The following is a 12,565-nucleotide window of genomic DNA, read 5'->3' on the forward strand; positions in this document are numbered from 1 at the left end:
AAACGCTTGGGTGAAAATTTCCACACTTACAATTTGTCAGAAAGTGTATGTCAATGATTGGGTCAGCTGTTCCCACACCTTCCACCTCAACAACACAACCAAGAGGGTGACGACGAGGAAATTATATTTTTCTCCGCATATGTATGTTTTTCTTATTTATATTTAGTGATATTTATTATTAATTTTTAGCGACGTTTCTGGAAATTTTTAAACAAACTTTGGAGAGATTTAGCTACTTTTTGTTGAAAAGCTAGCGAGATTGTAGGGCGACATGTTGGCAACAGTGACTGGAATCAGTTAGTGTCTGCCAGATTGGGCGATGCATGGTAATTAATTTAGGCTACAATCACCGAGTAATAAAATTGTTAAGTCACAGAGTCGCCCTTTAGGCACTTAAAAATCGTAAGGGTGAAATTAGCCTACATGTTATTTTCTTTCACATGTTTACAACATATTTTTCATTGGTTTTCACACCGTTTTTTAAAAATCGGAAATCGCTCTTATTCATTGTAGACAATATCGTTGCAACATGGTTCGAATCCTTTTCATCTTTGTATTCTAATAATAATTGCATAATGGTAAAACATGGCAAATATTACAAACAATATCGCAGAGCTTGAGAGAACTGGCCTGAAATTAAAAGTATGTTAAAAATTTGTCATGTGTGTAATATTGTGTAGGCGTTATTTACGAAAGACAATTTTATAGGATTGTCACCAATTTCTATTGCATAAAAAAGCGAAAAATTAAAAAAGATACAACTTATTATGAATATTGTGTAGCCTATATCTTTAAAGATGTTATGAGAACTCTGAGGGGTTATATTTATTTATTATTCATTTACTTATTTATTTATTTATTTAATTATTTGTTTATTTACTTACTTATTTATTTATTTACTTACTTATTTATTTATTTATTTATTTATTTATATACTTATATATATATATATATATTTACTTATTTCTTTGTTTATTGATTTATTTATTTATTATCTTATTTATTTACTTATTTATTTATTTATTTATTTATTTATTTATTTATTTATTTATTTATTTAACTAGCTACGTAGTGAGTACAAATTAAATTTATAAAACAAAAATGTTTCTACCCACTACCGTAAGAGCCAGGCTCGTGTACGGTGTGGTCTTAGTCAATAATATAACATAAAATTTACAAGGAATGTTTACTAAATACAGCAAGTAACTTAATTCAAACCAATAAATACAACACAAGAGCAAGAATAAAGAAGAAAGAGAAAAAGAGAGAATTACGGGAAAACGGCTGAACGGATTTTAATAAATGACCCCTCATTTTGAAGCTTGGAACCCAATGTTTTTCAGAAAAATAGTAGTTTTCAGTGAAATGTCAATTTTCGTACATCATTTTCCTATTTTCCAAAATCCATCTTTCGTCAGTTTTGAGAACTGATTAATTGCATTTCAGAATAAAACAAAACACAAACTATAAATAACAGTAGACTATTATACGAAGGTCATGACCTACAGGATTGCTGATATACTTAGAGTTCATATGGTCAGATACTTTCACATCATAATGCCAATATGTCGTTCTTCATTTGTGTAATTTTTTGATAACATATAAAAATAATTTACAAGTCTGATTCTCTGTCTGTAGTTTTCCGAGTACAGCTGTGTATTCGATATTAAGAACTACAAAACTTAAGAATGTTTGGTGACATTATTACCATTAAAAATGAAATATTATTATAGGTAATGCAACACATAATGGTATAGGCTATTGATGATATGAAAGTGAAATCTTTTGGGGCCTTAAGTAAGTAGACGCATAGAATGAAGATTTTATATTAGATCTTCATTTCTATAATATACTGAGTAACGACTATATATATATATATATATATATTAAAATGGATTTGAGGGAGGTCGGGTATGATGGTAGAGACTGGATTAATCTTGCACAGGATAGGGACGGCTGGCGGGCTTATGTGAGGGTGGCAATGAACCTTCGGGTTCCTTAAAAGCCATTTGTAAGTAAGTAAGTAACGGCTATATATACTGTCATTGCAAGTTATCTTGAACCTTACATCCCCTAAGTCTATCTTTGGAACTGCTCGGTACGGCGTGTACTCATCAACGTAACGACACGGCAAGGATGCCCCTCCCACGGGTAACGTGACTCTTTTCAAAAAACGTTGGTTCTTTTACTTTACGGCTCTCTACTGTAAAAGAACTTGGTTCAATACAGACATCAACTTCTCTCGATACTCCGGTTTTGAGAGGAGAACATAGTTTCGTAGCAAGCTTTAATTAACCTGTAATAAGTAAGTATTTAAAATATAATCGTGTGTACACTCCTCTCTCATCCGGGCTGAGGACCGGCAATGGAGGAGTTACTACAGCTACTTCTATACATTATATAGGCCTGCATGACTTACACCTTCAGCTAATATGTACATATTCTTATAACAATATTTTACAGGCTTATTATTTGAATTTACATTAATTTACAATCATACACAATCCATATCCCTATCATTGCTGCCATCATCGCTTGTTCCAAAATTAACTATTTCGTCAATGGCATCATCCATTCGGAATTATCTTCTTAATCGTAGGTACTACTTTCTGAACACGATAGAATTCTTCGATTTTATCCCGAATAACATGTTGATCGAAGTCGTCCACTTCAACTTTACATAAGTCTAATTCTGTAATGAAATAATATGTTTAGTAGAACTATAAGAAAATAATAACTTGCAACAGTAACTCATTATGTCGCTCTCAATACACACACTATTGTACATAACTATTATAGCAATAATTTCTAAACATTACATACCTATTCTTTCCCGGAGTAGTGTGAGGTTCATTGGGTTGTAATTCAATATTATTTTTAATTCTCTTCACGGAACTAATACTTTTGCCAGAGTATTTAGCCGCTCTCTCATATTCCTTAGCAAGAGGTTCCAGCAAATATTTGTTTAATTTTTCCTCCTCGCAACGCTTGATTTTATTATATTTGCGATAATTTCTCTTTCTCGGCTATGGATAACAGCGTTACTTTTTCTCCGCGGTGGTGTGAATTCACCATAATTACTACCCTGTGGTTGCTGCTCCATGTTAACACTACTGGTACGCAGTGAAGGAAATAGCTCTATGTTTCTTGACAAGATATTATGCTGCGGAGCATGCGCAAACAACTCAGTTGGCTCCACCCACGTTACGCGCTTCCTTCCCTCTGCCCCTCTGACCCCGCTCAGAAGGTTCAAGATAACTTGCAATATCAGTATATATATATATATATATATATATATATATATAACTGAAATCTATAAAACTTACGTAACAGCGTGGTCGATCGACGGATGTTGCGTCAACATTTGATGAGACTATAAATTAGGAATGCCTATAACATCGACATCACCGTGAAGATCAGATTTTATGCACGAAAACGTATAATCTCATAAACTTCTTTCCGTCTGACTGTAGATAATTATTTGAAGAGAAGTAATATAATGATAACGAGATACTAAGGTTATTGTTATGAACTTAACACTGCTTGTGTTAAACTTGTAGGATATGTGGAAATCAAACAGTGGTTTTCTTCCTGCTCACAAGGAAGTAATGCCATTGTTTAAAACTTCTCTCGTACGTAATTTTGACGTATAATGGATAAACAATTGATCCTCACTACTTTTCCCGCCAAGAGAGCATCTCCTTCTAGCCATGCCTCCGTCTTTCTGTTGCTGACTATTGTAGTCGTGACAGCAGGTTGCAACTTACACGCTTGGCCAACTTATTATGAGATATAATTATTTGGAAGTGTACGTCAGATTTACGTATCAACAGTATTAATAGAAAATTTTCTTTTAGTGCAGTTTATTATTCCCTTAAGTGTGTTTTATCTAATAAAGTAACACTGGCTGAAAACTTACGTGATGATCGACACTACTCTGCAGATCATAGATGAAAGTTCAGATGATGGTGCTGATGATGACGCTGAAGGCAATGTAGATATTGAATATGAAACTTGTAACAATGACAAGGATCTAAGATACAGTAGGAGAGATTGAGAGTCACGTAGAAAGCAAGCGAATGGAGAGAGAAGGCAAAAAACAAGAAAACAGGAAGAAAAGAAAAGGAAAGAAGAGAAGAGAAGAGAAGAGAAGAGAAGAGAAGAGAAGAGAAGAGAAGAGAAGAGGGCAGAGGGCCAGTGAGCCAGAGGGCACGAGGGCACGAGGGCACGAGGGCACGAGGGCACGAGGGCACGAGGGCACGAGGGCACGAGGGCACGAGGGCACGAGGGCACGAGGGCACGAGGGCACGAGGGCACGGGGGCACGGGGGCACGGGGGCACGGGGGCACGGGGGCACGGGGGCACGGGGGCACGGGGGCACGGGGGCACGGGGGCACGGGGGCACGGGGGCACGGGCCACGGGGGCACGGGGGCACGGGGGCACGGGGGCACGGGGGCACGGGGGCACGGGGGCACGGGGGCACGGGGGCTCGGGGGCTCGGGGGCAGAGGATTAACTCTAACCTACAATCCGCAATGACCTGAAATAGCTATTGCTTCACTCCCACATGTAAAACCGACTGATCGTTCTGACATTGTTACTTGCGTTTTCGCATTGCAACTCAAGAACTGAAGATGTATAGGTTAAATAAAAAGTATTTAGCATGAAGAAAACAATTCAAAGGGGTAGGCCTATGTTTCATTATTATGGAAACAAATAACTTCCAAAATGTCTGGTATTCTTCATTGAAAATAAATTTGAAAAAAATTGATTTGATCTCCTAATGAACTTAGCAGCATCTGCTGCACAAGCCTCTACTTTAATATAAATTGATAATGCGACAGAAGCCAGTGATATTAAATAAAAACATGAATATAGTCGACAGAAATAAAAGGTAAAAAATACATTTGTTAGTATATATATATATATATATATATATATATATATATATATATATATATATATACTCGTATGAAAATTATGAAACTCGCTCGCGCTCGTTTCATAAACATACTCGCGTCTTAATTACTACCATTATAGGCTCGTTGCATAATGTACTATTTCATTTCAGATGAATAACTGACTTGGTGATAAACTAACATTTATTTACACAATAAGTGATTCACTACATATCTAGCGGAAATGGTTTAGATTCAGGTAAAAAGGTAAAACCGTATCTCTTTCCTGCACCTTGTGAAATTGCAGAGGAGACTACATGAGCAAAATCAGCTCTTCGCAGAAGTATAACTTCCATGCCCAAGAAAAACTGAAAATTGAAGCATAGATAGAATGTGACGATGAAGACAGTGATGGTGATAAGGAGATAATCACGATTACAACTCTACCGACAAAAATCCCAAAATGTAATCCACACACAAACAAAGCGCTGTTTCTTTCCTTGGAATCCACTCCGCCTCGTGTTAGCTTTCAGGTCACACCTGCGTACCTTGACGTCAGAGGTCATCTTGCTCGCTTCTCGCGTGGTGATGAACCGCTCATCAGAGGACAGGTTTCACACCACAGCGAGAGCACTCATGGCTGCACGGATGCGTTTCTAATATATCTACTACTCCGTGATATTAAGTTACTTTCATGAAACGGCGTAATATTTGTACACATTCGCTTTTGCGTTCTCGCTTTCAGGAGAATTCACTTTCAAGCAATAATGAAACTCAAGAAATAAGAAGGCAGAAGGAACGAAAGCAGGGGCTGGACTGCAAATATCCAGGAGCACACAAGGCACCTGTTATTATTATTATTATTATTATTATTATTATTATTATTATTATTATTATTACTACTATTATTATTATTATTATTATTATTATTATTATTATTATTGTTCTTGTTATGAAATTGTCATGTGCTCAACTGTTATTGACCCCTGGCTGTTGTACAGCACATTAAATATTAGTGCTTAAATAAATAAATACATAAATAAATATAAATAAATAAATAAAAATAAAAATAAATAAATAAATAAAAATAAATAAATAAATAAAAATAAAAAATAAACAAAAACAAATAAATAAATAAAAATAAATAAATAAATAAATAAGCAAATAAACAAATAAATAAATAAACACCAATTAATTAAATATAATATGGCGTTCATTTCTGTGCACACAATGCTTTCGTAAATAATAGACTGTTACTAAGATTTCTGGGTTGAAATAATGATGCTGATGATGATGATAATAATAATAATAATAATAATAATAATAATAATATGATACAAGCTGTAACATTGATCTCCTGCATAGAGCCAAGTGTTCACAGATACGTACAACAGGCATTTCCGCAAGAAATTTTAAATATGTATACGACAGGCACTTAGTAATGAGATCAAAAGTGACAACAATCAGAGAAGTAGGCTCTCTTCTTATAGGGAAAAATGACTTCCTTTCATCCAGTTTTCCGTAAGTTTGTACAGATTTTATTTTGGTTTCTGGCCACTGCTGTTAACTAGCAATGGAAAGCCTTCATTTTCCAAACTTAAAATGATAAAAAGTTATCTGAGAAGCACAATTTGAAAGATTTGACATTGCTGAGAAGTTTGAAGAAGTAGTGATGGATATCTCTGCCAAGGTCAACATAAGAACGAGTTTGAAGGCATGAAAATGTCATACATGTTTATAAAATTTAAATAGAAATAAAGTATGAATATCTATTTTGTATTTAGAGTTAGGGATTTATAATATGAATGCTATACAAATTACTCAGATATTATACATCAAATGGTCTTACTTTATAGAACTCAAAAGACTTCTGCAGGGCCTCCAAGCTTCTAGTTACGCCACTGTACATAACTTTGCCGAGGTCAAAGTAAGAGTTCTCTTAAAACCACTAACACACCAACACCAGCACATACAAATAACATCTTCATTTTATATACTTCAATAAACGTGATGACACGTAATAGGATGTCAAATTAGAGTAGTCACCAATCGTCAAACAACATCCATTTCAAAAGCCAACGATCTCTCTAAATGAAACAATTACAAAATACATGAACATCAGCTACGCAAACTATCTTGTCACATTGATCTTGATACGCCATTCAAATAGTTCCTTTCATTTTCTTGCGCCGCTACATACCTCAATACACACGATTATCTAGGTCTCAGTTCTCTTAAAACCACCAACACACCAACACCAGCACATACAAATAACATCTTCATTTTATATACTTCAATAAACGTAATAGGATGTCAAATTAGAGTAGTCACCAATCGTCAAACAACATCCATTTCAAAAGCCAACGATCTCTCTAAATGAAACATTTACAAAATACACGAACATCAGCTACGCAAACTATCTTGTAACTCACGACAATTCTCAGCTATGATTACTCTAAAATATTTTATTATCATCATTATAAATTTTAAATTTTAACATCATTGACAAATTTTAACCATTGTATATTTAATTGTAACATGAGCTATATGTATAAAATATTCGTCTAGTCTAATTTTAAAATTCAAAGATTATCTCTATATTCATCCTGCATTATGTCATATTTACATATAGCTCATGAATCTTATGTATTACATATATTGTTTTCTATTCTTTGTCATTTGCATAATTTACTGTTATAGGTCCAGATTATATGTTTTTTGTTATATCTGAAGATGCCCTAAACGGCGAAAACGTTCATAGTGTTATTACATAGCAAATAAACATTTGCAAGTTGATATGTCTTAAGATTGAAATTTATTATATATTTATTTAATAATTTACCAGGCATATTAATATATAAAATGAATTGTAAATCAAAGTAAGAAGGGAGTATTTTAGGGCCTACACGTACATTTGTAAAATTAACTAGAAATAAATTCTGAATACATTTATGTTGTATATAATATTCGTTGTATAGAAATGATTCAGATATTATTATAAACATGTAGGTAAGGCGTTACCTGTAGAACTCAGCAGTAGTCCAGGACCGCTAAGGCACATAATTATATCTGTTTGCAAGTTGCACATAGATAAATAGAAAATGTAGAGAAAAGATTAACAAGAAAATGATACGTTCTCATGAAAATATTGTTTACGAGTTTCGTGGCAATGCAATATATTGTTTCATCTTGCCAAAGATATTGCCGCTTTTATTTTAACTGTTATTCAAAGATAAAGAATTTTCCCATACGCTGAACTAAGAAGCTGAAACTGTGGTTTTCTGTATTACAAGACGCAGTGTGTATAATCCCAGTGAGCAAGAAATTTCACTTAATTTATATAGGTACAAGTCTAGCACGGTTCAAGTAGATGATTGTCGTTACAAATTCGAATAGAATAGCTTCTGCTGTAGTGTAATCATATCTAGTAACTTATTGTTTTTCTGTTTACGGAAAATAGTTTCAAAAGCGACGTAAATGTGACCGTGTTGTCTCGGGCAGTTTACCGTTGCCAGCATTTCTTGCTACTGCTGTACGTTGACGCTCACGGTGTGATTACGTTCTTAAAAAAAAGTAAGGACCGTCAGTTCTACAGGCATGTGCATGCGTTGTTCGTCACTCCAGTTCCGGATATTCTGTTGGCAGATGGAAATGTGTCCGTCAGGGATGAATGTCCGGTCAGCATTCGGCATTTCAATGAACTGTGCACAACTTGCCGTGTGGGATACAGCAGACGCTTGTGAGTGATGGATTCAGTGCAGCAGAGCCCAAGTTAGCACAAACTGGCTGAGATATCGAATTTCCTCACCCACTCGCTACGGTTCACTCCAAGTGTCTGTCGTCAATTAACATTGCAAAACTAAAACTCGAAAGTGGCAGCACAGTTTGCGGCTGCACGGTCAATTTCACAGCAAATTCGATGTCCTCATGTCAGTGGCGAGGGGAGATGACGTCACTATGCGTGGTTCATAGCAACAACATTAGCATTGGGCTGTGGCTCACAGTAAGCATTTGAAATCTGTCATTCTTTGTTAATAAATACGTATTGTACGTTAACAGCTAAGAGCAATAAACATTTTAATCGTGATATATACTTACACAGGTTAAGGGTGTTTGAGAATAAGGTACTTTGGAAAATATTTGAGGCTAAGAGGGATGAAGTTAAGGAGAATTGAGAAAGTTACACAAGACAGAACTGCACGCATTGTATTCTTCACCTGACATAATTAGGAACATTAAATCTAGACGTTTGAGATGGGCAGGGCATGTAGCACGTATGGGCGAATCCAGAAATGCATATAGAGTGTTAGTTGGGAGGCCGGAGGGAAAAAGACCTTTAGGGAGGCCGAGACGTAGATGAGAGGGTAATATTAAAATGGATTTGAGGGAGGTGGGATATGATTATAGAGAGTGGATTAATCTTGCTCAGGATAGGGACCGATGGCGGGCTTATGTGAGGGCGGCAATGAACCTCCGGGTTCCTTAAAAGCCAGTAAGTAAGTAACTTTATAACTTAAAAAATTGCCTGGCTGACTGGTTTCGAAGTGGCGTTATTCATGACACAATGAAGAATATCTAGTCATCAGGTAATTTCCTAATGTTAACACAGTAAAAAAGTTATAAAGTTAATCAATGGTTATATAAGTGTTAAAAGTGTACAGAAGGCTATATAGAACAATTGAGGATAAATATTTTTCATGTTGGGTGGCACAAAATCTCTGAATATGTTATAATTACCCAATTTATGTAGAGTTTTCAATATATACTATATTTGACAGCAATGGTTTCAACAGCACCCGAACACTTCGTAATTCAAGGTGCAGGGTTCGTGACTTCTTTGCGTAATGCTTGTGCTAGTTTTCTATAATTGTGTTTTGGTGAGTCAGTTCTTCGTGGATATCAAATATTGGTTCTTTGTGTCCCAAATGATCGTTATGTATTTTAAATAAAAATAATTAAGAAAAAGAGTTTTCTCTCACTTTTGTAAATAATATTAGTTGGAAGAAGCGGAATTGGCGCTTTTAGCAAATTTAGGCCTAAAAGGACAAGTGCATATCCAGATTTGTCATTAAATCAACTGCCTAAATATAACTGAGCAGGGTACATTTTGCAATGCTTAAAATGTATCCTTTTATCTTTTCATGCGGGTATGCATGTCAAAACCAGGACGCGCTAGTGACGAGTAGGCACACTTACCAGCAATCCGCCAACTCGCGGCAACATGGCTGCAACAGCGCTGTTCAACTGATGACACAGAACTGACTGCCGGCATCTTCTAGCTGCAGGCAAACCGCCATGACAGCAGGCAATGGCTTTCCCGCCGCTCATGTGAATCTGTAATTTCTATCAATATTCTTATAGCTTATCACGCGAGAAATATCCATTCAGTTCGTTGTGACCTTTCCACTGTATTTAGTAGTATTCGTATTTACCTACAGACCCAGCAAGGCTCTGCTGTTTTGCATTCCAAGGTCAAAGCAGGTTACAGCAAGTCAGCTGATCTTTTTCTCACGAAAGAAATGCCAGTTTCGTTCCTTGCAGTCGTGAGTGTAGAGACTATCGCAATGTGTAATGTAACATAGCATCGCACGGGCACACAGCAAATGCTACTGTGGATTGTTGGATCTACAGTTGTAAAGCTGCCGGATAATACTAACAAGGGAAGGGTTTCGGCTCGAACAGGAATTTTTGGTTAAAAATTTGTACAGACGCTTACCTCACAATGGTGATGAAGACCGTAAAAGCATTCATTTGTGTAACTCTCCGTTTGGTTGGTATTGGTCAATACACTTCTTTAAAAATGTAGCCCTACACGAGGATTCTCTATAAAATGCATGAAACAGCATGGAGCAGAGCAATAAGCACAACACGCAGAAGCAACACCTGAACAATCTTCTGAACCACACTCCAGTGCTGAAAAATCAAATGCCACCTGAATTACATTTTTGAAGTCCGAGACTTGTTCAGGATTCACGTAACCAGCTGACTGCCAGGAATACTGAAGCATAGGGCGGTATACTGGAGCAGACAACTGGTTATGAATAACAGAGTGCATTTTCATTATAAACACTCGATTTCCCAAGTTAAGGTTTGGAACTCTGCAAAAGTCCATATGCAAAGTGTTATCCTCCGAGCATATATTTTGTATTGTCTAAGGAAATAGATATCCAGAGGCTGGAAATATTTAGTTTTTTAGGTGGAATGATCATACATTCCACGTCCTAGCCTTGGAATAATTCATTTATTAAGGTTGCGTCCTTGTGCGCATTCAGTGACTCACACAACAGTGTACATGTTTGAGTACCTGCAATATTTTTAGACAGAACGTTGGAGAAAAATGTTCTTAAATGGGCTCTAGACATTTTACCAGTCGCACTAGCTTCTAGGCTGGGCTAGGCTTACGGGTGAGGTGTCCCATCCCCTCAACTTGTGCAGTGCTCTCCCACCCCTTAACTTGTACAGTGCTCTAACAGACAAACCACACATTACACAAACGAATGCTTTTGGGAGCTTTACAGAGATGTAAAGATGGGCCTGTATACAAATTTTGGATACGAAATTCCTGTTCGAGCCGAAACCCTTCCCTTGTAAGTGGCGGTGTAGAGTTTTCCTGGTAGCATTCCTAGAATACATTGCAACCCTAGATACACCAAGGTTCTGCTAGTTGCATAAACAGTAGGCGATGTTATCTATCAATGCTATTAAAATGACGATATGATAAGCAGATTCTTCATGATCGAGCGGTCAGAATTCGTGATTATAAATTATAAATTCTGAGATCCCGGGTTCGATTCTCGTCCAGAGCATGGGAATTCAACTTTAACGAGACTATTTAAGGTAACCATAAAGTGTAAAATGGCCAAAAATGAATTTTTTTTTTTTTTGTTTTTAGGCCTAAAAAATCTACATTTCTGTAAGACTAATTTGATGTATGATTTATAATATTTGAAGACTCTAGGAGAGTTTTAAGTTATTGGCGCGAGATAGTGTAGTTAAATGTTGAAAAGTACTGCTTGATTCTACATTAAATTGCAATTTTATTTAAAATATCTGTTGAAAAGTACTGTTTGATTCTACATTAAAATGCAATTTTATTTAAAATATCTGTTGAAAAGTACTGTTTGATTCTACATTAAAATGCAATTTTATTTAAAATAACTGTTGAAAAGTACTGTTTGATTCTACATTAAATTGCAATTTTATTCATAATATCTGTTGAAAAGTACTGCTTGACTCTACATTAAATTGCAATTTTATTCATAATATTTGTTGAAAAGTACTGCTTGATTCTACATCAGAGTCTATTATTATTGCTGTAGACCAGTGGTGTCAGTACTCGCTGAAAAGGGTAAACGGTAAGCTGTGAAACGTAATATGCCCCGTCGTGCAGCAAGAAGAGGGATAGAGTATACCCGCGAGCAGCTGCGGATGCACCATAGTGCAGTCTCTTATCCACGGGTAAGAGACGCTAGCCCGAGGGTGCACTGTGCTGATGATCGCTGGTATAGACTATCAAGTTCTTGTGAAGTACAGTGAAGTGTAGGTACTCGGAAGAAATAGACTTCAGGGTTGTAAAAAGTTAATATAAAAAAATGGGACATTAAAGAAACAATTACAATAATATTTTATTTAAAATGTGCATTGAACATAGATGTTCATTTACATAC

General features: G+C 35.9%; 1 protein-coding gene across 1 annotated transcript in view; it reads right to left on the minus strand.

Annotated features, from left to right (window-relative positions):
- The window catches only part of LOC138702763 (uncharacterized), an 89,026-nt gene extending 78,706 nt beyond the window's left edge, over positions 1–10,320 (minus strand). The window contains exon 1 of the mRNA XM_069830063.1: positions 10,095–10,320. Within this exon, the coding sequence (XP_069686164.1) occupies positions 10,095–10,226 (132 nt within the window). The 5' untranslated portion in view covers positions 10,227–10,320. The remainder of the gene's footprint in view (positions 1–10,094) is intronic.
- Positions 10,321–12,565: the final 2,245 nt, after the last annotated feature.

This window comes from Periplaneta americana, chromosome 7, assembly GCF_040183065.1.
Source record: "Periplaneta americana isolate PAMFEO1 chromosome 7, P.americana_PAMFEO1_priV1, whole genome shotgun sequence".
Classification (NCBI taxonomy): Eukaryota; Metazoa; Arthropoda; class Insecta; order Blattodea; family Blattidae; genus Periplaneta; species Periplaneta americana.